The sequence below is a fragment of the Abramis brama genome (assembly GCF_963993115.1).
Source record: "Abramis brama genome assembly, chromosome: 4".
Taxonomy (NCBI): Eukaryota; Metazoa; Chordata; class Actinopteri; order Cypriniformes; family Leuciscidae; genus Abramis; species Abramis brama.
In genome coordinates this window covers 55,160,560-55,188,267 of record NC_139966.1, presented here as the reverse complement: position 1 = coordinate 55,188,267, position 27,708 = coordinate 55,160,560, and the positions used below count along the sequence as shown (strand labels likewise).

Sequence of the window (27,708 nt, the reverse complement as noted above, 5' to 3'; positions counted from 1 at the left end):
ACTTTTTATCATTAGTAAACACGAACGAACGATGAACAATGATTTGTCAATATTAGTTCATGTTAATTTCAACATTTACTAAACAAATTTTGCATTACCTAATGTTAACAAATGTTAACAAATCAAGCTTTTAATGTTGTTTATATGTCTATGTAGTGTTTTTAATATGCTTTGAGACAAACCATGTACAAATGCGTTAGTCAACACCATTGCTGAGTATTTTCTCCTTAAAACTGCAGTGAACCAAAGACAGTCTCAAAAACACAGTTTGAATTCGCTGGTGTTTCTGACGTCACAAACTTGTAACCAATCAGGTCAACGATTGGATCTCTGCTGCGAGTGAGTGGGGGTGGGGCTAATTTGCATATTCATAGAATCAGCGACTAAATGAGTCAAGGGTGTAGAGTTATATTCAAACTATTTTAAGGCATTTTAAAGAAAAGAAAAAACTTTTAAATATGTAATTTTGGTGATCAAAGATGAGTTTTAAGGGATAAAATACAGGGGACTTTAAGTGTTACAGATTATTTCAAGTAATTTGCCATAAAGTAGCTAATTTCTGTCCATCATAATGTTAGTTCATTCATATTGTATATGGATAGTTCGTAAAAGAAGATATTTTGGAGAACATTGGCAACTAAAAACATCATTGGACCCCATTAACACTGAGGGAAAAAAAACCACTGGAACATTTTTCAAATTATCTTCTTTTATGTTCAACAGAAGAAAGAAAGTCCTACAGGTTTGGAAGGATAGAATTGCAATTTGTTGGTGAACATTTGCTTGAAAAATCCATGTGTGGTGTTTGAGTTATGCATAAAGATTTGAAGGTTTTGGTTCATTCTAAAGGCTCGTTCACACCAAGAATGATAACTATAAAATCATAACAATAATATCGTCCACAGTCACACCAACGAACAATATCGTTCTGTTTATTATAAGTGCTTCTGCAGTTTTGTCGTCTACTGCTTTAAATGCTCAAGCTCTTTACAGCAGGATGGATTCTGATTGGCTGTCAATGTTTTTATCGTTCATCAGCTGAAAAAAAAAATAGTTTCAACAATATAATTTTTTGTGCCGTTCCTACACCTTTAGAACAATTTTCAAAAGTTGTTTATCTTTCGTATCGTTGTGGAAGATATACTAGCCTCATACTCGTTATAGTTATTGGTCTAAACAGGCTTTTACTGTTCAACAACATCTGCACTGACCAACGGTGAAATTGCATTCTGTCCGAGTTGGTACTATCAGGTCATGTGACCTACAGCGTCAGCTGCGTCGCTTCACTGCCATTCACAACTCCTCTCCCGGGGCCTAATTGGGATAATAAAGTGTTCATTGAATGCACACTTGAGAAGTAGCAGATCATCCTGGGTATGTTTAGCCTAATGTTTTTTTAATACTATGTATTCGGACATGATGCTAGTTTTTGCGCATACTGTATAGCAGGGAAGTATTCGATTTTGGACAAAGTGCAACTGTTCTTTTTCTGTCTTTAAACAACCAAGCGATGGGTCATGTTTTCATAAATCTTCTGATGACACATCCGGGATCTTCGCCCTACTATCTTGTGGGCTTTGGTCTTCCTTGAGGTCAGTCGTAGATGCTGCGTCTCCTGCAGAATGATGACGGACCTCAGCATATTCCTCGGTCAGCGAGGAGGCGCCCCTGATCTCTCCTGACGCCGGCTCTGCGTTCGTGAAGTCGATGGTGGAATAATGAAGAGATTCTGGTGATCTTGATGTAACGGCTGACAGCATGTCTTTATTCCCGTGAACACACTCGCCGTCTCCATGGGAATCCGTGGCCTGATGGAGCAGAAACACAGCAGAATCAGATGAATTGTCCGTTTGTGATGTCTTTGAAAATGAATAGTGTGAGTGTGTTCAACTCACTATTTGAGACAGTATGAGTCCAGATGTGTCGTCTTGTCTGGTTCTTGAAGGTTTGGGATTCCTTCTTCTGAAAAATGTTTTTAGGCCTTTAGATTCTGATATAATATGTCAATCAGAATCACAAATCCTCCTTGTGATGAGGCTAGTAAAGTAAAAGTCTCATCAAATCAATGTGATCTGTTTATTTGGCTTCAAATTATGTTCTTCTGTATTTTGTCTTGTTTTCCAGTACAAATATATTAAATTAAGACACATTTACTTGAGAAGCAAAATGGGATATAAAAGTCTTGTTTTCTGAAAAATCTATCAAAATTAAGATTATGTTTAAAACAAGAACAAATATCTGCCAATGGGGTTAAAAAAGTGTATTTCTCTGAACCCATTGGCATTTTTCTGAAAACAAGAATTAATTTCTGAAGTCATTTTGCTTCTCAAGTAAAAGTATCTTGATTTAAGAACGTTTAGATATTTTTTACTGGAAAACAAGACAAGCTTATTTTGGAGTGAAACTTTTGAACACCAGAATAGCCGAAAAAGTCTTTGTAATCATCTATAGTTTAGCCTCAGCTCATTATATATTGGACCAGTTCTGTGATAATCATGTTTTTTTGTCTTTCCACAAATGACATTTGTCTGATGTACCCACCGTTCATTGTAGACTGCCATGATGCACAAGATCATCATCACTGATGCGCCGACAGCAGCTCCGAGTAGCACAGATGGGTGATGGAAACCTGGAAAGCAGTGTTTTATTTTTCTCGATGTCTAAATGTTCACTCCTCGCGTGCCTAACTTACGTTTTACAACGCAGGGACTGGAACTACAGATATGCTAGTTATAAATACAGTAATCATTACTTTATTTAGGCAGAATAAGTTTGTTGTGATTTCCATGCTCATTGATGTTAGCGGTCTTCCTTGTAGAGTGCCCTCTGGTGGACAAACTATGCAGCGCCAACACTCATAACATGGTTGAAGGGTGTTTCGTCCACTTTTATTTAATTTTTTAAATATTCATTTATCGGCCATTATAAATGCCGATACCGATAGTTTGGAAAATGCCTAATATCAGTCGGGCTCTAGTTTTCAGACACATAATTGCATGTTATTTATAATTCTAGGTTAAATTTATATTAAATTCAATTAGCCAAACATAATTTCTCAATTACTTCTATTGTCTTTGAAATATGGTGAAAGTGTACAGCCAAATACTGATAAGCATGTATGTAAACTAAAATAAACTTTAATGTCATTTCTTTTGAAAATTGAGTAACTTTATTTTACACTGTCCTTGTTACATGTTACATGTAGTTACTATAGTAATGAATATAAATTATGCATAATTACATGCAACTAACCCTAACCACTCCCTAATCATAAGTACATGTAGTTAATTATTATTACTAAGTACTTAAATGTATAATTACACTATAACATGGACACCTTAAAATAATGTTTAACCGAAAATTGTAGGTTATGCATATGTAAACATATTTAAATGGGTTTTTAATTACACATTTGTAATGAAGCTGCTTTTAATATATTATCTTTAAATGTAATATTGAATAACACTAATTTTACAATTAAAATTTAAATCGAGTACTTTGTGTGCTTATAGTCAACACATCAAAACAAGTCTACTTCTTTAAAGCACAGCAAAATGTATTAAAACAATAATTTAAAATGTGCTTTAAAGTACAACTTTTAATTTGGCATCATTACAAAGTGCACTTTTTAAAAGTGCAAGAAACAGTCATGAACGTGTAATCTCTTTAAGTAAACTTGAACTGCAAGTACAGATTTTTAATACACTTAAAAAAAAAAAAAACTTAAATGGGGTTCTATTTAGAACTCTAGGGTTCTTGAATCAATTTTAAAGACTTTATACCAAAAAGGTTCTAAGGAGAAATGTCTTAAATGATTGCGAAAATACATTAATGTTTAACGGGTCCAGCGGGATAAATGACTCTTGCGCCAGGCGCAAATCTAAAATGGGTTGGTCTGAAGTAGCTTAATTATTCATAGGTGTGGTTTGGGCGTAACGTGAAATAAACCAATCAGAGCGACATCTCACATTCCCTTTAAGAGCAGACGCGTTTTGTTCTAAAGCGGATTCCTATTATAACGGCGGATTTGCCAGGCGCGCGCCAGGAGCGGTTCACAGCCAAGGAGAGCAACGCTCTCGTCAGGGACGTTGGGGATGGAGAAACCCAACCAAATTAACTTCGGTTAAAAAGGTGTATGATAATTTGGGTAAATGTGTAAGCTAGATGTATGCTTTTATAATAAATTGTCTATCTATCTATCATAATAATAATAATGTATGATTTGCAAAAATGAAAACTGCTGCTTCTGTGTAGATGAGAGAATCAAAGTGTATGCGCGTTGTGCACACGCTACATTGATTATGGCCAAGCATGCGCCCTTAAAATAGCATATGAATAACATGCGCAACGCGCCACTGACTTTAAACTATTTTTTCCTGGTTAGTGGCGCAATTGTTTTCTAAACCTGCAAAATAGCATGAAGGAACGTTTGCGCCGGAACACGCCTCCTTTTTTGCGCTGAACCGCCCAGGGAGCGCAAGTTCATTCCCTAGTTTAGCGACGTGCTTCTGTGGAGGGAAAAGTGCGCTTTGCGCGGGTGCAAAATAGGAATGATACATGCGTCAGTGTACAAAGTCAATTGCGCTGGGTGCAAGATAGGGCCCTATATATGAAGCACCGTACAGAAACTTTTCTTCTAAGAGTGTATACTTTTAAGATTTGAAGTACACTACAAGCGCACATTCAATTCAAATTAAGTGCACTTCTTTTTCAGAAGGGTTAAGATATTCTAGAGATCTCATTTGTGATCATTCTTGTTGATCAGATAAAGCAGTTGTTGTGCGTGTCAGAGAAGCGAATCTCACCTCTGTCCCGATCTGTCTCTGTCCTGGGTGTCTGTGTGACAGGATGAAACCGTTGGCTGGCGCTGGCGGTGCCGAGAGTGTTTGCACTGAAACACTGCAGGACGTCCGTGTCTGTGAGAGGCTGATTGATGGTCAGGATGCTCTTCGAGCTTGTGCTTCCTAAAGTTTCATTCCTGATGAACGTGTTTGTAGAGTTGGTGAGAACATTTCCAGATCGACGCCACTCTAGTTTAGGCGAGGGATTCCCATGAGCCTCACAGACACACGTGATTACGCTGCTTTTGTTACAAGAGCTGGAGATTTTGGGCGCAACTGAAAGAGATAATAAGATCATAAAATTGTAGTTTCTGTGTAGGATCTGAGCAAAATAAAACACTTTGAGGACCTGTTTCACTTAAGAAAAACTGCTGAACATCTCACTAGGGCTTTTCACACTTGAAATATAGTTAACTCTGGGTCACACTAAAAACTAGGTTAACAGAATTCTTGGTTATCTTGCTTCACGTTTCACATTGGGGTTAACATTTATTCCTGAGTATTTATAAACACATTCCTAAACCATAAATGTTCTTATTTGCATATTTGCCATTCAGCCACATTGCACATCCTCATCGACTGAACTATCAAGTTTATACCGAATGGGCTTTTCGGACAATAAAGGTAAGAATGATATGGTCTCTTCTTCACAACAATTGTCACATTTTCTGTCACCATTTGACAGTTTCCCTTCAAACGCTAAACTACTGTTTATCCAACGCCCATGACTGTTCAAAGCATGTGCTTATGAGCCACGCGATTGGCTGTTGGTTGCTAAGCATCTAGCCATAACATTCTGACACAGATCATTTCACAATGCACTGGTTGCAACACAATGTGGGATTAATGACGCCAATAGCAGCGCTACTCCTGTTCCCGAGCAGGGTTTCATAACCCCGGGTAAAAAGCAGTGCTAACGGCACTTCTAAATTACAAGTGTGAAACGTTCCTTTACCTTGGGTTATTCTATGTTGTAGACAGTGAATCAGTTTTCTTTTGGAGCAAAAAGATTAAATATAAATGGAATCAGTACATAAAATGCTTACTTTTAAAGATTAACGAAATAGCGAGTTCTCTTTGCTATCGTGGTCATTTATCTGTGGATGTTCATTCTGTTCAGGCTCAGATCCAGCACAGCGAGGACCACCATATATACTCAAGAGACAAATGCTAAATTAGGGAAGTTGCTGACCGCTAAGATTAACTTCTCCATCTTGCCACAGACAATCCACTACAGGATGTAGTCTTGTATCACTCGAGCTCCACTGACTTCACTCACTTTCACACCTGTCATGGTGCTGCTCTGAGTAAGGTCTGTTGTTTGTCACTCCCAAAAGTCACTTTTTATTTACATAAAGTTAAACATATATCAACTTTGTTGCGTCGCTGGACACGCTAGCTAGAGCATTATGATTCTGGATGAATTGAGACAATTTTTTGTTTTGTTTAAAATTCTCGCATGATTCTGAATGGACAACAAAAAACAACAACATGTAATTTACTAAAGGTTCTGACAAAATGTTAATTGCTGTAGTGTAGTCTAAAAAGATTATTATTATTTTTTTAAGTTGAGTTGAATGAATGATTCAACGACTCGCTCAAAGAATTCACTTGTTTCATTACTGGATGAATCAGCGTTTTTGAACAAATCTCTTGAATGAATGATTTAATGATGAATACATTTTTTAAAAGTCACTTGTCGCCTGTGTAACAATTTAATTGATACAATCTTTATTTGAAGCATCAAGTTACATTCACAAGGTGATTTACTGTATTTTGATCGCTACTGCAGACATCGGTGTTTATATCCAAACTATAAACATTTATCCCAGTACTTCTATGATCATTTGAATTAATGCAACACAATATAAAATAACAATATTGTGTGGTTGAAAAGACTGTTTGTGAAGCTGTTTCATACTTATACATCACAACTGCTCTCTCCGCCAACACAGATCTGAATGTTCGCTGTGATCGTACTTGTTAAAGGTTTAAAGGTTGTATCAGCGATTTCAGGCCCAAACATAAATGATCACATTCATCTAAACTTTCCTAACAATCCGCTAGCTAGTGTTCCAACCAATCACCGACAGGGGTGGGTGTTGTGAGGTTTTGCGCTCGTGCACGGCTGTCTATGACGGCTGCACGCAAAAACCTCACAACACCCACCCCTGTCGGTGATTGGTTGGAACACTGTTTATTTTGGTTTTGAGTGGTGGTGAAACCGACTGTTTTTGTGTGCAGATCTCAGAGCCTAGGCTGCCTACAGAGACACGTTTTTTTGACGGCATGCTTATGGGGCGGGCAGCTAGCGGATCGTTTAGGAAAGATTAGATGAATGTGATAATTTATGTTTGGGCCTGAAATCGCTGATACAACCTTTAATAGACATATAGCTAATTTGCTGTCATTTAGGAATAAGATTGCAAGGGTGTTTGAATCGAGATCGTGATCTTTTAACAATTAATCGTACAGCTGTTGGAAACGCCTACATTCTGTTGCCAATGGTTAGTCGCTTGTGTTGCCGGAAATCGGCAGCTCTCCATTGAAATGAATGGTATCATGTCACTTATGCACATAAGTGTTGTGGTCAGTGTAAACTGGACATTACAAAGTAGTATTCAATTGTAAAAAGTGTCAAAAATGAACACTCTGTCTCTTACTGTATACACCAAACCTGTATGACTTTCTTTCATGCATGTAATGCAAAAGTAGATATTTTGAAGAACGTTGGGAACAAAACAACATTGGACCCCATTGACTTCCCTTGTATGAACAAAAAGAGACAATATCTCTCTCAAAAAAGAAAGTAAGTCATACAGGTTTTGGATGATAAATGACGGAATTTTAATTTTTGTGTAAACTATCCCTTTACTTCAAACTGTACACTTATAATACATGTAAGCAATATACATGCCGCTCTGCTTTGAGTCTTTGCATGTATTACTATGTAAAGTGTGATTCTGGCATATATATTTTTTTTCACATCTTTTAACAGAAGTACAATTTTAGAGATGTGCAAATGTTTGTACTGGTATAATGAACTTTTTTTCCTCCATGTTCTGTACCGTGAAGTCTTGTATTACTCATCTAATCATGTTTTCGCATTACTTTAACATACAGCAATTGACTTGATGTTCAAGGAATTTTAGAGAACTTGAGATGTCGGTTATCAGAAAATATTTTTTTTCTCTTACATTTAATCACATTGCATTAGTATAAAAAACTAATTTTATAAAAAACTAAAAAGTATGAACATGTTGCTCTGTAGGGGAACCAAATCTCCTGTGGTCTTTCCATATACATTTTCTGTATATGAAGAAAACACCCACGCAAAAGGGTTACACACATTTAACAGCATTTCTAGCATGCAACTGAACTGCAACTTACTGTATTGTTGGTCACCATCAGCCTGTCATACGTTTTTTTTTTTTTTTTTTACGAATGTCAGTATGCATCCTTCATATAAGATATTAAACCACTGTGTAGTTTATTTGATCAAATAGTCTTTACTGTAAGCTATACATCAAATTGAAGTCATTTAAACATGGTTTTGTGGTTTTTGCAACTCTTCAATAGTGTCTGAAAGTCATATTGTGACTGCGTGAAACCGTATCATCGCATGCTTTTATGGTAAAATTCACCTTTTTAATCTCAATATATGTTTATTTTCACCATAAACATTGCACTTTGCATCCAAATGCAATGCAATGTTATGCTTTTGCTTTAAGGGATCAGATTAAATAAGTGAATATAACAGTGCAGAAATTTTTCTTTGTACTCACACTGAGCATCCAGTTCAATTGTTGCGTTGTGTTGGCCATGCTGGTTTTGAGCTGTACAGCGATACCGTGTGGAGTGTGTAGGGTTAGACACAACGTAGGTATGATTAAATCCGGTCTGGAGGAGCTCAAACTGAGATCCGGTCTCTTTGTACCAGGTGAAGTTGAGCACCGCTGGTTTTGCATCAGTGCTGCAGGTCAGAGTCAGTGGACGGCCCTCCATCATAGAGCCGGAGGGAAAGAATGACAGCGATGTGTTTTTTGGGGCATCTGAGGAAAAAAAGATGTGTAGTATAGTGTAGCAGTTCAAGATCTGGGTTAGTAACTGAATAGCTGTATGTTTAAACCTTGTTATTTTACAAGTTTCCGATGTAGGCAGTATGTTGAAGCATGTGTGCAAACATCTAGATGAACACAATACAAAATAACCGACAAAACACCATGTGTCTGTATTTCACCTATTACGTTGTTCGCTTTACACTAGCTGTGTAATGGTTTTAATTAGCTACTGTGCTAAAGCAAACAAAACACAGACTATATGATGAGAATTTGTAGTAAACATGATAGGACTGTTTTTCATTTGTCGACTGGACAGTGTGTTAGTTTGAACTGAGAACAGCTGCTCTGTGAGCAACTGAAGCATATCTGGGAATAAAATAAATCAAAACTCACTGACACTGATCATAAATTTGCAGTTCAGTGATGTTCACAGAAAAAAGTCAGTATCTACAGACAGGCCTCATTACTTGGATCATTAATGTTAGGGTTTGCACATTAAATCCTAATAAAAATTTTTTTTTTTTTTGCATTGATTATATTATTATGAGAAATCAATTAATTCAGTCCTCTTGAATGTGAGTAACTGATGGATAATAGCGATTGCCAAACATTCACAATGGACGTCCAGTAGAATTCAGGCTGTCACAGTAGATAGCATTATGACTATCTTCCACATTTGTAAAATAATAGTAAAGACATTTACTGCAAGTATTTGCAGTAAAAGTGAAGGTTTTTAAATGTGTTAAAAATATGAAATATATTTAAAATATATGCATTAAAATATAATGTATATATTTAATTTGGTTGTATTTTAATTTATTTATTTTTTAGCTTTTAAGTCTGAAATCTGAAGTCTGATATAGTAATGACTGAGTAAATTAGAAGAGCCTCTTGATACTCACACTGGACGTCCAGCATCACTGATGCGTTCTGAGCGCCGTGTTCGTTCTGAGCTGTACAGACGTATCGTCCGCTGTGTGTCGGGTCGGTGTTGCTGATGGTCAGGTTCTGTCCGCTCTGTACTGGTTTCAGTGGTTCTTCAGTGTCTCTGTACCAGGTGTAGTTGAGCACCGGTGGGTTTGCATCACTGCTGCAGCTCAGAGTCACTGAACGGCCCTCCAGAACAAAACCAGATGCACTTACATGCGCAGATGTGTTTTTAGGAGCATCTAATGGAGGAGAAAAAATGTAGGCCATCAAAAAAAATTGTTTTTATAATTGTAAAGTCATTAATGCGATGAAATGAGACTAATGGAATTAGTGACAAAAAAAAAGGCTTTTCAAAGGGGTGGTTGATTATGATTTCACTTTTCTAACTTTAGTTAGTGTGTAATGTTGCTGTTTGAGCATAAACAACATCTGCAAAGTGACAATGCTCAAAGTTCAAAGCAAAGGGAGATATTTGCTTTTAAAGAAATAGTTTTTTAAGGACTACAACAAACAGCTGGTAGGGACTACACCACATTCCTCCCGGGTTAGTGACATCACTAACCCTAAAATTTACTTAAACCCCGCCCCCTGAACACGATTTATAGATTATCAAGACCGAATATGCTAATCATTGACTAGAAGATAACTACACATAAGCTACATAAATTCATCAACTAAACATTCAGAAATGTCCTGTTGCATTCTACATGTTGTCACTTCTTCTTGAGTCTCTCCATCATTGTCTGAATCCGGTTTGAACATAAAAGGCTAAAAGTTTTTGAAATTTTCAGTACGTGTGTGTGAGTGCAAGCTGTTGAAGCTCCGCCCCCTGTGTCAGGAGCAGCAGCTCATTTGCATTTAAAGGGACACACAGAAAACGGTGCGTTTTTGCTCACCCTCAAAAATGGACAATTTTAACATGCTAAATAAAAATGTCTGTGGGGTATTTTGAGCTAAAACTTCACATACACACTCTGGGGACATCAGAGATTTATTTTACATCTTGTGAAAAGGGCATTATACCACCCCTTTAAATCATACACATTGTCTCATCCATGTAAAATGGTCCGCTGTCAGCAGGCTAAATGACTACAAAGTCATGCTTATTATATATGCATTTAGTTCTTGTCGTTCACAGTACATTTACAAGCCTAGTAAAGGTTGAAAAAACTGTTTAAGTGAAGATCATTTATATTAACGGTTGTTTTTATAGTTTATAGTTTTTATATTTAAAAATATATATAAAATAATTTTAATATAATATGTATAATTTATATTTTGTGTATTTATTTACACTATTCCTCTCTCTCTTTCTCTGCATATAAAATGAATTATATGCAATATTTTATACTTCTAGTATATATATGTGTATAAAGTCTGAAATCTGAAGTCTGATATAGTAATGACTGTGAGTAAATTAGAAGAGCCTCTTGATACTCACACTGGACGTCCAGCATCACTGATGCGTTCTGAGCGCCGTGTTCGTTCTGAGCTGTACAGACGTATCGTCCGCTGTGTGTCGGGTCGGTGTTGCTGATGGTCAGGTTCTGTCCGCTCTGCACTGGTTTCAGTGGTTCTTCAGTGTCTCTGTACCAGGTGTAGTTGAGCACCGGTGGGTTTGCATCACTGCTGCAGCTCAGAGTCACTGAACGGCCCTCCAGAACAAAACCAGATGCACTTACATGCGCAGATGTGTTTTTAGGAGCATCTAATGGAGGAGAAAAAATGTAGGCCATCAAAAAAATTGTTTTTATAATTGTAAAGTCATTAATGCGATGAAATGAGACTAATGGAATTAGTGACAAAAAAAAAGGCTTTTCAAAGGGGTGGTTGATTATGATTTCACTTTTCTAACTTTAGTTAGTGTGTAATGTTGCTGTTTGAGCATAAACAACATCTGCAAAGTGACAATGCTCAAAGTTCAAAGCAAAGGGAGATATTTGCTTTTAAAGAAATAGTTTTTTAAGGACTACAACAAACGGCTGGTAGAGACTACACCACATTCCTCCTGGGTTAGTGACATCACTAAACCTAAAATTTACATAAACCCCGCCCCCTGAACACGATTTATAGATTAACAAGACCGAATATGCTAATCATTGACTAGAAGATAACTACACATAAGCTACATAAATTCATCAACTAAACATTCAGAAATGTCCTGTTGCATTCTACATGTTGTCTCTTCTTCTTGAGTCTCTCCATCATTGTCTGAATCCGGTTTGAACATAAAAGGCTAAAAGTTTTTGAAATTTTCAGTACGTGTGTGAGTGCAAGCTGTTGAAGCTCCGCCCCCTGTGTCAGGAGCAGCAGCTCATTTGCATTTAAAGGGACACACAGAAAATGGTGCGTTTTTTTTTTTTTTTTTTTTTTATTAACAAAAAACAACAACATACAAAACTCTCGTAGGGGAAAAGAATAAATGGTGCGTTTTTGCTCACCCTCAAAAAATGGACAATTTTAACATGCTAAATAAAAATGTCTGTGGGGTATTTTGAGCTAAAACTTCACATACACACTCTGGGGACATCAGAGATTTATTTTACATCTTGTGAAAAGGGCATAATACCACCCCTTTAAAATCATACACATTGTCTCATCCATGTAAAAGGGTCCGCTGTCAGCAGGCTAAATGACTACAAAGTCATGCTTATTATATATGCATTTAGTTCTTGTCGTTCACTGTACATTTACAAGCCTAGTAAAGGTTGAAAAAACTGTTTAAGCGAAGATCATTTATATTAACGGTTGTTTTTATAGTTTATAGTTTTTATATTTAAAAATATATATAAAATAATTTTAATATAATATGTATAATTTATATTTTGTGTATTTATTTACACTATTCCTCTCTCTCTTTCTTTGCATATAAAATGAATTATATGCAATATTTTATACTTCTAGTATATATATGTGTATAAAGTCTGAAATCTGAAGTCTGATATAGTAATGACTGTGAGTAAATTAGAAGAGCCTCTTGATACTCACACTGGACGTCCAGCATCACTGATGCGTTCTGAGCGCCGTGTTCGTTCTGAGCTGTACAGACGTATCGTCCGCTGTGTGTCGGGTCGGTGTTGCTGATGGTCAGGTTCTGTCCGCTCTGCACTGGTTTCAGTGGTTCTTCAGTGTCTCTGTACCAGGTGTAGTTGAGCACCGGTGGGTTTGCATCACTGCTGCAGCTCAGAGTCACTGAACGGCCCTCCAGAACAAAACCAGATGCACTTACATGCGCAGATGTGTTTTTAGGAGCATCTAATGTAGAAGAAAAAAATTTAGGCCATCAAAAAAATGTTTTTATAATTGTAAAGTCATTAATGCGATGAAATGAGACTAATGGAATTAGTGACAAAAAAAAGGCTTTTCAAAGGGGTGGTTGATTATGATTTCACTTTTCTAACTTTAGTTAGTGTGTAATGTTGCTGTTTGAGCATAAACAACATCTGCAAAGTGACAATGCTCAAAGTTCAAAGCAAAGGGAGATATTTGCTTTTAAAGAAATAGTTTTTTAAGGACTACAACAAACAGCTGGTAGAGACTACACCACATTCCTCCCGGGTTAGTGACATCACTAACCCTAAAATTTACATAAACCCCGCCCCCTGAACACGATTTATAGATTATCAAGACCGAATATGCTAATCATTGACTAGAAGATAACTACACATAAGCTACATAAATTCATCAACTAAACATTCAGAAATGTCCTGTTGCATTCTACATGTTGTCTCTTCTTCTTGAGTCTCTCCATCATTGTCTGAATCCGGTTTGAACATAAAAGGCTAAAAGTTTTTGAAATTTTCAGTACGTGTGTGTGTGAGTGCAAGCTGTTGAAGCTCCGCCCCCTGTGTCAGGAGCAGTAGCTCATTTAAAGGGACACACAGAAAACGGTGCGTTTTTGCTCACCCTCAAAAATGGACAATTTTAACATGCTAAATAAAAATGTCTGTGGGGTATTTTGAGCTAAAACTTCACATACACACTCTGGGGACATCAGAGATTTATTTTACATTTTGTGAAAAGGGCATTATACCACCCCTTTAAATCATACACATTGTCTCATCCATGTAAAAGGGTCCGCTGTCTGCAGGCTAAATGACTACAAAGTCATGCTTATTATATATGCATTTAGTTCTTGTCGTTCACAGTACATTTACAAGCCTAGTAAAGGTTGAAAAAACTGTTTAAGCGAAGATCATTTATATTAACGGTTGTTTTTATAGTTTATAGTTTTTATATTTAAAAATATATATAAAATAATTGTAATATAATATGTATAATTTATATTTTGTGTATTTATTTACACTATTCCTCTCTCTCTTTCTCTGCATATAAAATGAATTATATGCAATATTTTATACTTCTAGTATGTGTGTATAAAGTCTGAAATCTGAAGTCTGATATAGTAATGACTGTGAGTAAATTAGAAGAGCCTCTTGATACTCACACTGGACGTCCAGCATCACTGATGCGTTCTGAGCGCCGTGTTCGTTCTGAGCTGTACAGACGTATCGTCCGCTGTGTGTCGGGTCGGTGTTGCTGATGGTCAGGTTCTGTCCGCTCTGCACTGGTTTCAGTGGTTCTTCAGTGTCTCTGTACCAGGTGTAGTTGAGCACCGGTGGGTTTGCATCACTGCTGCAGCTCAGAGTCACTGAACGGCCCTCCAGAACAAAACCAGATGCACTTACATGCGCAGATGTGTTTTTAGGAGCATCTAATGGAGGAGAAAAACATTCAGGCAATTATGTTATGATTTACAGCTCTAGATGATCAGACAGTATTTATTGAAATAATCCCTGTCTTACACTGAACACGTAGCGTACGGGACTTGTGTTTTGTGATCTGCTCCTGAAGCTGGTGTGTTACAGTGCAGGTGAAATTGGCTAAATGATGACGGTGAGTTACAGTGAAGATCAGATCAGAGATGAGCTCAGTTTGCTCCTGACGCTGCTGTTGTGTGACGCTCTCGTTGAGGAGGTGTTCAGGAGACGAGCTCCATGTGAGATTTGCTGGACGAGAGGAACAGAAGATCTTAGTTGAGCAGCGCAGATTCACAGAGCTTCCCTCCGTCACCTCCGTCACCTTCTGCTGATCCTTAAACAGACTCACTGTGTGTTCGGGTGGAGACTCTACAACACATAGAGATGCAGTCAAACATTACAGGATTATCATATCCAATAATGAAGGCACATATTGTACAGTAGTTGAATTATTTATTATTTATATCCAGTAACATTATCCAACTCATTTTGCATCGCAGACATAAGGTATTTTCTGTGAATGTGCGAGACTTCTGATTCATAAGCCGCATATTAGTAAATGATTAGAAGAAAAACTGCTGTAACTGGTAAAACTATTTGCACTACAAACCAGTGTGTTTATGATAATAAATCAAAATAATATGATAACAATTACTAGTTTGCAATATAAAGCAGCATAACAGACAGTTTTTGTACAAGTTAATAACTGGTTGTGAATGTCAATAGAAGCTTTGCACAATCATGTTACTAATGGCCGCACCACACTTACATTTAGATAGAAGCAGCATGAACAAAATGACACTCACTTGTGACAGCAATTTCAACTTTGTATTCAGGTTTGTTGTAGTAGCTATGTTTCAATCCTTTGCTGCCTTCAACTCTAAAGTAATACAACCCTTTATCCCTCGGACGGACATTATCAAAGCGGGTGGTGCAGTTTTTCTCTGTAGGAGTGCCAAATATTTCTCCTTTTAATGATCCAGTGTCGGGGCTACTGGAGTCAAACACTACAGTGGAAGATGTGTCTTTATACCATAATCTCTTTACATCTTCAGTGAGGTATGTTACATATTGTTGATCAGTATCAAATGTGCAGGGTATGAAAACACAGGATCCTTGTAGAGCTTCTACTCTCTTCGGCAGACTGATATTAAAAACACATAACACTCCTAAAACACACAGACAAGAGGAACTGATCACACAGAGTTTACATACAGAATAAACTGCTGCACGTATTCAAATGGAAATGCTTTCAGAATATTAATTCAGCAGAGGAATAATCTATAAGAATGAAACCTTGTATCAGACATCCAGTGAGGAGGAACGTCACAGATATTTCCATCATTTACATTCACTCCACCTTACAACAGAAAATACAAACACACAATCATATACACTCTTAAAATAAACTGAAGAACCTTTAACATCCATTGAATCTTTCCATTCCATAAAAGCTTCTTTATAGTGAAAAAACAATGTTCTTTAGATTATTAAAAGTTTCTTCATATTAAGAAAAAATGATTATTTTAGGAAGTGTTCCCTGAAAGTTTCCATAAATTGTTCTTCTATGGAATCGCTGTGAAAAAAACACACCCTTTTGGAACCTTTATTTTTAAGAGTGTATAAACTTAACAACAGTTATTTCCTTTTTAAACTTTGGTGTAAACACTATTTATAAATCCAAAAACAATTTTTCATGAGTGAGATAAATGTCATGAGAAAAAATACAGGCTACTAAATCAAAACTCTAAATCACTGAAATTCTTAAAAAAAATTTTTTTAGAAAGATTAAAAACAGTTTAATTTTGAACATGTTTTACAACCACAAAGTTTTTCAAAAGACTGAAAATCTCCAAACGACAGAAGTTTTAGTGTGTTGTGTGTAAGTGACTTACCGGAGAAGAGTGAAAGCGACTGTGACTCTTCTACACTGGATAGAGGGAGATCTGTGTGTGAAAACAACACGTCTTTACTGCTATTAGAGTTTTACCACTTCCCCTTTCAGTCCGAACTAAATAACTATAGCCTGACTGAGTAATATATGCTAATCAGTATGAAGCTTATTGAATAATATTCAAAAAATAATTTCTTTATATTTACTTGAAACATCTTGTGAGATCCAGTAACGCTTAATAATTACTAAATATTATTCAGGAATAAGTGTTGAATCACATTTAAAACGCAATCTGTTAAGGAAACATTATCATTTCATTTCTTTGTGTTTCTTACTTTTTAAGGTTGGCTATTATAGTATTACAGTAAGAAACATGGGAAATTCAGGACTAAATAGCTTGCAGATTCTTTCTTACCCAAGATACTGAGTGAAACCGAAAGCAGAACAGATTTCAGCAAATACTGCTGTTTTGTATCATGTTTGTTTCTCTAATTCCGACACCGATCATCAAATGTATGGAAGCTTGTTTCCAATTCCACCAATAAAAAATGTATTACTCTCAGTGTCTCAGTGTTAAAAATAAAATAAGTTTTAATAAATATTTTATTTTGCCTATATTAACAATGGTCTTGATGGGTTGAGGAGTCAGTTCTGCCACGCTCAGGTACGCATTAGTGAATCACGATCATATTAATCTCCTCATCAACAGCAATCATAATGGAGAGCTATTAAATATGAAGCAAAAGACCACGGTCTTCAGGCACATCTCAGAATAGCTCAGAAGATAACAACTTGCAGAGCTGACAACTCTCACGCATTCAACATGAGATTCACGCAATTGACACTGACACGCTCTCACGGCACGTCCATTTTATCACGCAGTGAAAAATCGCGAAGCAAAGAGAACATTGACACCAACAGACAAGACAGAGCAGGTTTATATGATATGAAACGGTCTCAGCTTTCAAATTCTATCAATTTTATTATGAAATTCAAACAATAAATATCGTTTTAGCTCTCCTAAATGTGACGTGACAGATCGTGGCACGTGAACTGATCACAGCCCCGGCTCCAGCTTTGAGATATAAGGTGGGCCAAGTGAAATTCCTGGTGGGCCCTGAGTTTTAACATTATTTTATTTTTTCCCTGTAACAAAACTTTATTTTATAACAAAAGAGGCAGGTCTTGATAGGGATTCTGCTTTATTTACAGGGCTCAACGCTAAGGAGCTTTTCTACAGTCAGTAATAAACAACAAATGACCAAATTACAAACAGTAGCACAAATAAATGCAATCAGGGTAGGACTGAGGGGTCTGGGGCCTCTGGGCTTGAGTTTATGTCGGGGCCCTACCTGCACTAAAAATGACCTCAACTAGAACATCATTTTGGAGTAGCACAAAATACACAAACATAAAATATGCTTCGAGGTTTCTAGAACAATTAATATGCAATATGCCTAGCCTAGTCAAAGTTTATAGGTAATATTAAATAGTCATTATAATACAATAAATACAGGCTGTGCTCTCTCAGTTGAGAGAAGTTCAAAACCCTAAAATAACACTGAGCAATAAAGCTAGCATCTGTGTCCTTTTATGTCAGATTACTTCATTTTAATCAATAAATTCAGGCAGAATAAAAAAACACTGTATGACTACCAATCAAATGAGATCAAATCAACAAAATACATCTTTGGATTTAATTTATCTGTGTAAAATGTGTTCTGTTCTGATGATTGATATTAGGAAAAACCTGGCTTTCTGATATCCAAAAAGATTACATAAATCATTAAGGGCATGATGACAATTAAAAGTGGGAATTAAAAAAATTCAAAAGTTACACTTCCCGTGGCACTTTGAAGTAGAAGATTCTGTCAAATATAAGTACTTCATACAAGGAATGACATGCAAACAAGGAATTATGTTCATTATTGATTATTTGCAGTAAACAACTTTGCATGTGTAGTTGTATGTAAGCTACCACAATAAAAAAAATCTATATGCAAACGCCTCACACTTCAGCCTCAGTGGCTCTTCAAACTGAATCTACACTCTTGCATCTGTGTCGGTAGTCAGCATTACGAGATGCTCACTTGGTTAACTTCTACTGTTCCATCGTAACTCTAATACTGTAAACGTTTCACTTATTTTTTTACAAGCTGAGACGTGTTAGAATTGCTACAGATGGTGTCAGGAGCTCAACTGGCCCAAATGCCTGACAGTATTCTCATATTAATCACTAAATTCTAGACTTATTGTTAAATCATGTGAAGAGCATTTTTATGTGAGCATGTCAGACAAGAATTATTTTGAGAGCATAAAATAGGAATTAAGCAAAACTAAGCAAAAAATTAAGCAAAATCTATTCTAACACTTTCATTACAAAAAAGTCTCCATTAAAACATTTTCACCATATAAATACACTATATTGTTGTGTAAATACAACAATATTATAATATATAATATAATGTATAATTATATGTCCAATATATAATGATTGTGGTTCTGAGCTGTACAGACGTATCGTCCGCTGTGTGTCGGGTCGGTGTTGCTGATGGTCAGGTTCTGTCCGCTCTGCACTGGTTTCAGTGGTTCTTCAGTGTCTCTGTACCAGGTGTAGTTGAGCACCGGTGGGTTTGCATCACTGAGTACGTTTACATGCACCCTCATAATGCGATTATAATGGGATTTTGGCAATATTGCGATTAAACTTTACCTCATGTAAATGCAATACTTCGATGAAACTAATGTGATTAAGCTTATAATCGTAGTAACCATATTTGCATTAAACACAATAAACAGGAATTTAAAAACCTTTAATCTCAGTGCTCGGCTCTACACGGATGCCGTGTGTTGTTCACACAACTTCATGAATGAACTCTGTGATATTTTTCTGAAGTTTTCTCTTCTCCAAATCACTAAATCAATCACTCCAAATCACGTATCTTCATCCAGACGAACGTGACGGCGGTGTAGTGCCGAATTCTGTGACTCTAGTAGGCGCTGTAGTGATGGTAGGGTTAAGATTAGGATTGGGATTAGGAGTAGGTTGGATTAGCACAATACAGCGCCTACTAGGGTCACAGAATTTGGCACTACACCGGCAATGCAATATACATCATGGCACAGAATAATACCTAGTACTTCCTTAAAAATGTATTAAATTTGATATGAGTAGATTAAAACATTCATACTGTATGCCTATCTGAGTGTGTTATAACCATACTTATTAGTGAATAATCAGAATAATAAAAAACTGCATGTAAACTGTGAGTGGAGAGTTCTGCTCGTGTCATGTAAACTTCTTACTGTGTTTAAGACCTAGGGCCCTATCTTGCACCCAGCGAAACTGACTTTGTACACCGACGCATGTATCATTCCTATTTTGCACCCGACGAGCAGCGGACTTTTCCCTCCACAGACGCACTTCGGTAAATTAGGAAATGAACTTGCTCTCCCGGGGGCGGTTCAGCGAAAAGAGGAGGAGTGTTCCGGCACAAACGTTCCCTGGTGCTATTTTGCAGGTTTAGAAAACAATTCCGCCACTGACCAGGAAAAACCTAGTCTAAAGTCAGTGGTGCATTATTCAGATGCTATTTTAAGGGCGCATGCTTGGCCATAATCAATGTAGCATGTGCACTTATCTGTGCTGAGATGTGCTTATCTCATCTACACACAGAAGCAGAAGTTTTCATTTTTAGAAAACCATACATTATTACAAGGAACAATATTATTACACGAGGGAAATCATTGTTGTGTCCATGAAGATGTGAAAAATAGGCATAAATCTAGCTTACACATTTACTCAAATTATTATACGCCTGTTTAACCGAAGCTAATTTGGGTGTGTTTCTCCATCCCCATACAATGTCACTTCTCTGTGAACAAGCGCGCCTGCTCTTAAAGGGAATGTGAGATGACGCTCTGATTGGTTTATTTCACGTTACGCCCAAACCACACCTATGAATAATGAAGCTTCTTCAGACCAACCCATTTTAGATTTGCGTCGGGCGCAAGAGTCATTTATCCCGCCGGTATAATAGCAACAGCGCCCGAGATCCGCCCACAAAGTTACTTGCATTTCGTGCTTGATACTTGCGTTTCAGATCGTTAAAATAGGGCCCCTAGTCTGATTATTATCGCATTATTGGTGCACATGTAAGAGTAGTCACTGCTGCAGCTCAGAGTCACTGAACGGCCCTCCTACAAAACCAGCTGCGTTTACAGACACAGATGTACATGTTCATCTGGAAGAGAAAATCAATCAAGCAATTACATTATGATTTACAGCACTAATTCTAGATGATCAGACAGTGGCTCCTCATACAAAAGTGTCTTTTCAGTGCTGAAAGTCATATTGTGACTGTGTGAAACAAAGTATACATCACATAATGCTTTTATGGTGAAATTGCATCTTTTTCCTGTCAATCAATGTTTATTGTATGACTATAAACAATACACTTTCATTGCATCCAAATGCAATCTAGATCGTGTTATGCAGTTACTGTATTACATTCACAGCATTTATGTCATGTTGTGTTGGCCATGCTGGTTTTAAAAATGATTTATTACATGAAAATTATAAAAACATTAATATTATTATTCCATATTTAATATTTTAAATATAATTTTTATGTTCAATTTATATAGTTTAAGGTTATTTTTTAGCTTTTAAGTCTGAAATCTGAAGTCTGATATTGTAATGACTGTATGTATATTAGAAGAGACTCTTGATACTCACACTGGACGTCCAGCGTCACTGATGCGTTCTGAGCGCCGTGTTCGTTCTGAGCTGTACAGACGTATCGTCCGCTGTGTGTCGGGTCGGTGTTGCTGATGGTCAGGTTCTGTCCGCTCTGCACTGGTTTCAGTGGTTCTTCAGTGTCTCTGTACCAGGTGTAGTTGAGCACCGGTGGGTTTGCATCACTGCTGCAGCTCAGAGTCACTGAACGGCCCTCCAGAACAAAACCAGATGCACTTACATGCGCAGATGTGTTTTTAGGAGCATCTAATGGAGGAGAAAAACATTCAGGCAATTATGTTATGATTTACAGCTCTAATTCTAGATGATCAGACAGTATTTATTGAAATGCGTCTTACACTGAACACGTAGCGTACGGGTCTCTAGTTTTGTGACCTGCTCCTGAAGCTGGTGTGTTACAATGCAGGTGAAAGTGGCTAAATGATGACGGTGAGTTACAGTGAAGATCAGATCAGAGATGAGCTCAGTTTGCTCCTGACGCTGCTGTTGTGTGACGCTCTCGTTGAGGAGGTGTTCAGGAGACGAGCTCCATGTGAGATTTGCTGGACGAGAGGAACAGAAGATCTTAGTTGAGCAGCGCAGATTCACAGAGCTTCCCTCCGTCACCTCCTTCACCTCCTGCTGATCCTTAAACAGACTCACTGTGGGTTTGGGTGGAGACTCTACAACACATAGAGATGCAGTCAAACATTACAGGATTATCATATCCAATAATGAAGGCACATATTGTACAGTATTAGATTTATTTTTCAATGCAACTCATTTTGCAACTTATTTGCAAAACTTATTTTGTATTTGGGACTTAATCTTGGAATTTTGTGAATGTGCGAGACTTCCGATTCATTAGCCGCTATAGACATTATGCGCAAGAGAAACAAGCGTGTAGACATCTTTAGAATTTTGTGTTTTTGCTGTAGCTCTGTATATTTCTATGGCAGCGCTGTTGAAGAGTAGCTGGTAAAGTGGATTTACTTATTGTAGAGTTAATGAAAGTTATCATGAGCATTGTAATGTCTGTAATGTCATAAAGAATCCCTGTAGGCCTGGAAGATTTTAAAACGAGCGGTTCATTCATAAATCCATAAGATCTTACATATCTTACATGCTGTGGAAATACAAACCAGGGGTCTCATTTATAAAACTGTGCGTAGGAACCTTACTAAAAGTGTACGTGCGCCTGAAAGCCAAAAATGACGTACGCAAAAAAATATTCAGACTTATAAAACCATTCGTACGCCAGAACCTGCGCAGAATTCACTTTATAAATCCCAGTCAGCGGAAGATTGTGCGCACATGCGTCTCCTCCCTGAAATAACCATATATGGAGCTTACAACGCCTAGTTTTACTATGCATATCCTCATCTGCATATCATTTGCATATGATTATTCATCCACGTGATAACGTTTAACGGTACAAGACACATTACATTAATAAAAATCATGTACTTGCCTATCCTTGTCTTGTTTTTGAATACACATCAAATAGTGTAAAATACATTTCATCTTTTCCACTGGCCGAATTGTATTTTTAATTGATTTATATTTTTAATGGAAACAGATTGGGCATTATTTGCACGAAACTATTTTCTCAGACAATCTTGTATTATCTTGATAAGCAATTATCTCTGTGGTTAAAACATTAAAACACAGCACGCCACAGGAAAAGTGTTCAAAAACATCGCATCCACAACAAATATTTCTATTGATTGAATTTGAATAAAAAATGTTGTAACTTCTCAGTAATGATTTCATGTTTAAGTGTTCTCCATTAATTTGAATGGCATATTTAATCTAAATGTTTATATCAGAAGTAAAACATAGTTTAAATCATTATTTTATTTATTTAAACTGTTATTTGCGTCAGTTTCACTAAACAGCCCAACGCGCTCGCTGGCGCGGACATTTAAGAAGGGGTGGATATTTGCGTCAAGTGACAGGCTTGGTGAGTGAAATTATATTTGTATTATATTTCTGTATAATTTTTGACCAAAAAGACATTTAACTCCAGCTCACCATCGGTGTCGCCAAACTGCTCCATCTCCAAAACGTTCGTACGCATGGGTCAGAGTTTGCGTGCAGGTGCGCACATTTTCCCATCAAGTTTGTTTTTATAAATCACAACTTGTGCGTCGGAAGTGGCGTACGCCTCTTTCAGGGCCTGTTTTGTGCGTACGCGACGGTTATAAATGAGGCCCCAGAAGACAGAACACGACGAGCACATCGCTGGACCTGGGCAGGGCTACAAAGGGTCTATTGGTAAATAATAACTAATAACAAAGTGCAGTTAATGATAAAACTACTTGCGCTACAAACCATAGTGTTTTATGATTATGATAATAAATGAAAATAATGTGATAGTTATCAGTTTGCAATATAAAGCTGCATAATGGACTGTTTTGTACAGGTAAATATATTTTATACACAATTACATTACAGAATATTAATTCAGTAAAGGAATAATAACAAATGGCCACACTGCACTTACATTAAGATAGATAGATAGATAGATAGATAGATAGATAGATAGATAGATAGATAGATAGATAGATAGATAGAAGCAGCATGAACAATATGACACTCACCTATGACGCCAATTTCAACTTGGGAGTATTTATTACTTTTTCTGTAGCTAAATTTAAATTTATCTTTGCCTTCAATTCTGAAGAAATACGACCCATTATCACTCGGATGGACATTATCAAAGCGGGTGGTGCAGTTTTTCTCTGTAGGAGTGCCAAATATTTCTCCTTTTAACGATGCAGTGCCGGGTCTACTGGAGTCAAACACTACAGTGAGGAGGGTTTACGTCTTTATACCATATTCTCTTTGAATCTTCAGTGAGGTCTTTTACATAATTTTTATCAATATCAAATGTGCAGGGTATGAAAACACAGGATCCTTGTAGAGCTTCTACTCTCTCCGGCAGACTGTGTCACGGCTGGATTCAAAAACAAAACTGAGGACTCAATTGCAGAAAACCAAAATGGGATTTTAATAAAATAGAAGCAAAATACAATGATAAACAAAACTCCCACGCGGGGGGAAAAACACTAGAATAATATAAACAAACCAAAACACTGGGAAACAAACACAAGAACATTAGACAACGTAACAGCACAAAACAACAGCCACAAGGAGACTAAATAGGAAGGCAAACAAAAGAGGGTAACGATGACAACAGGTGGAAAGAATTAAACCAATAACAAGATAACAAGAAGGGCGGGGCTAACAATGAACACGAGCACATGGCTCAACACAACAAACACCCAAGTGCAAAACAAGACAGGACAAACTTGTGACATAACCCCCTCCTTAAGGAGCGGCTACCAGACGCTCCACTAGGACAGGAGGGACAGACCAGGGCGGGACTGGAGGGACAGACCAGGGCGGGACTGGAGGGACAGACCAGGGCGGGACTGGAGGGACAGACCAGGGCGGGACTGGAGGGACAGACCAGGGCGGGACGGGAGAAACAAACTGTCCATCAGGCGACCAGAGTGGAGGGACAGACCAGGGCGGGACGGGAGAAACAAACTGTCCATCAGGCGACCAGAGTGGAGCAGATTGTCCATCGGGCGGCCAGGGAGGAGACGACCCCTCGGGCGGCCAGGGAGGAGACGACCCCTCGGGCGGCCAGGGAGGAGACGACCCCTCGGGCGGCCAGGGAGGAGACGACCCCTCGGGCGGCCAGGGAGGAGACGACCCCTCGGGCGGCCACGGCGGAGTCTCCACCGGCTCAGGAACTGGAACAGACTCCACCGGCTCAGGAACTGGAACAGACTCCACCGGCTCGGGAACTGGAACAGACTCCACCGGCTCGGGAACTGGAACAGACTCCACCGGCTCGGGAACTGGAACAGACTCCACCGGCTCGGGAACTGGAACAGACTCCACCGGCTCGGGAACTGGAACAGACTCTACCGGCTCGGGCACTGGAACTGGCACCACCGGCTCGGGCACTGGAACTGGCACCACCGGCTCGGGCTCAGGAACAGGCACCACCGGCTCGGGCTCAGGAACAGGCACCACCGGCTCGGGCACAGGAACAGACACCACCGGCTCAGAAACAGGCACCACCGGCTCGGGCACTGGAACAGACACCACCGGCTCGGGCACAGGAACAGACACCACCGGCTCAGAAACAGGCACCACCGGCTCAGAAACAGGCACCACCGGCTCGGGCTCAGGAACAGGCACCACCGGCTCGGGCTCAGGAACAGGCACCACCGGCTCGGGCACTGGAACAGGCACCACCGGCTCGGGCACTGGAACAGGCACCACCGGCTCGGGCACTGGAACAGGCACCACCGGCTCGGGCACTGGAACAGGCACCACCGGCTCGGGCTCAGGAACAGGCACCACCGGCTCGGGCTCAGGAACAGGCACCACCGGCTCGGGCACTGGAACAGGCACCACCGGCTCCGGCTCAGGAACAGGCACCACCGGCTCCGGCTCAGGAACAGGCACCACCGGCTCGGGCACTGGAACAGGCACCACCGGCTCGGGCACTGGAACTGGCACCACCGGCTCGGGCACTGGAACTGGCACCACCGGCTCGGGCACTGGAACAGGCACCACCGGCTCGGGCACTGGAACAGGCACCACCGGCTCGGGCTCAGGAACAGGCACCACCGGCTCGGGCTCAGGAACAGGCACCACCGGCTCGGGCACTGGAACAGGCACCACCGGCTCGGGCACTGGAACAGGCACCACCGGCTCCGGCTCAGGAACAGGCACCACCGGCTCCGGCTCAGGAACAGACACCGGCTCCGGCACAGACACCGGCTCCGGCTCAGGAACAGACACCGGCTCCGGCTCAGGAACAGACACCGGCTCCGGCTCAGGAACAGACACCGGCTCCGGCTCAGGAACAGACACCGGCTCCGGCTCAGGAACAGACACCGGCTCCGGCTCAGGAACAGACACCGGCTCCGGCTCAGGAACAGACACCGGCTCCGGCTCAGGAACAGACACCGGCTCCGGCTCAGGAACAGACACCGGCTCCGGCTCAGGAACAGACACCGGCTCCGGCTCAGGAACAGACACCGGCTCCGGCTCAGGAACAGACACCGGCTCCGGCTCGAGAACAGATACCACCGGCTCGGACACAGGCACCGGCTGTACGGCCATCTTGTCCAGGGACACCGGCTCAGCAGGCATGACGTGAACAGTTTCTGACTGGGCAGACACGACGAGAACAGTCTCCGGCTGGGCAGACGTGACGTGAACAGTCTCTGACTGGGCAGACGTGACATGAACCGTCTCTGACTGGGCAGACGTGACATGAACCGTCTCTGACTGGGCAGACGTGACGTGAACCGTCTCTGGCTGGGCAGACGTGACGTGAACCGTCTCTGGCTGGGCAGACGTGACCAGAACAGTCTCTGCAGACTCTGGAGTGACAAAAACTGGCTCGATGGAGACAAAGACTGATGCAGCAGTCTTAGCTGCTCTCCTCCTTCTCAACCTTCGTTTTTTAGTTAAATTCGGAAAAACTTGACTCGGTGAAGAAGGATAGGTAAGTTGGTCAATACCGTCAGTCTCTAATGGTGGCAGGATCCTCCAATCCTTGCGATGCCGCAGGTAATTGGTGAATTTCCAAAAGTCCAGGATCCTTAAACCATTCATCTCCCACTGAGGAAGGGGATCATCCAAACAGTGGTTGAATGCCTCTTTAAGAGCTTCATCATGGTAATTCAATCCCCTAGCCATTGTCCAGAAGAACTGGGCGAAGCATCCTATCTCCCAGCCCTGCTGGCGTTGCGATGCCAACGCCTGCTGGAGTTCTAGTTTCTCTTGAGCTGTAGCGGGGGGAACCACACGAATGCTCATTCTGCTGAGTCCTCAAAATGGCTGTTACGTTCTGTCACGGCTGGATTCAAAAACAAAACTGAGGACTCAATTGCAGAAAACCAAAATGGGATTTTAATAAAATAGAAGCAAAATACAATGATAAACAAAACTCCCACGCGGGGGGAAAAACACTAGAATAATATAAACAAACCAAAACACTGGGAAACAAACACAAGAACATTAGACAACGTAACAGCACAAAACAACAGCCACAAGGAGACTAAATAGGAAGGCAAACAAAAGAGGGTAACGATGACAACAGGTGGAAAGAATTAAACCAATAACAAGATAACAAGAAGGGCGGGGCTAACAATGAACACGAGCACATGGCTCAACACAACAAACACCCAAGTGTAAAACAAGACAGGACAAACTTGTGACAGACTGATATTAAAAACACATAACACTCCTAAAACACACAGACAAGAGGAACTGATCACACAGAGTTTACATGCAGAATAAACTGCTGCACTTATTCATATGGAAATGCTTTCAGAATATTAATTCAGTAGAGGAATAATCTATAAGAATGAAACCTTGTATCAGACATCCAGTGAGGAGGAACGTCACAGATATTTCCATCATTTACATTCACTCCACCTTACAACAG

At 39.4% G+C, this 27,708-nt stretch overlaps 1 protein-coding gene across 1 annotated transcript; it reads right to left on the bottom strand.

The window, feature by feature from the left end:
- Nucleotides 1–691: 691 nt before the first annotated feature.
- LOC311082276 (B-cell receptor CD22-like) lies at nt 692–27,708 on the bottom strand. The gene is made up of 15 exons (XM_084113004.1): nt 27,635–27,708; nt 21,584–21,907; nt 21,225–21,491; nt 16,488–16,538; nt 15,399–15,761; nt 14,638–14,961; nt 14,280–14,546; nt 12,821–13,087; nt 11,274–11,540; nt 9,805–10,071; nt 8,627–8,893; nt 4,806–5,117; nt 2,542–2,629; nt 1,896–1,962; nt 692–1,808 (listed from the first exon to the last, which is right to left on the bottom strand). Exons 1-15 carry the CDS (start codon nt 27,681–27,683, stop codon nt 1,524–1,526), a joined length of 3,465 nt encoding a protein of 1,154 aa, XP_083969130.1. The 5' UTR covers nt 27,684–27,708; the 3' UTR covers nt 692–1,523.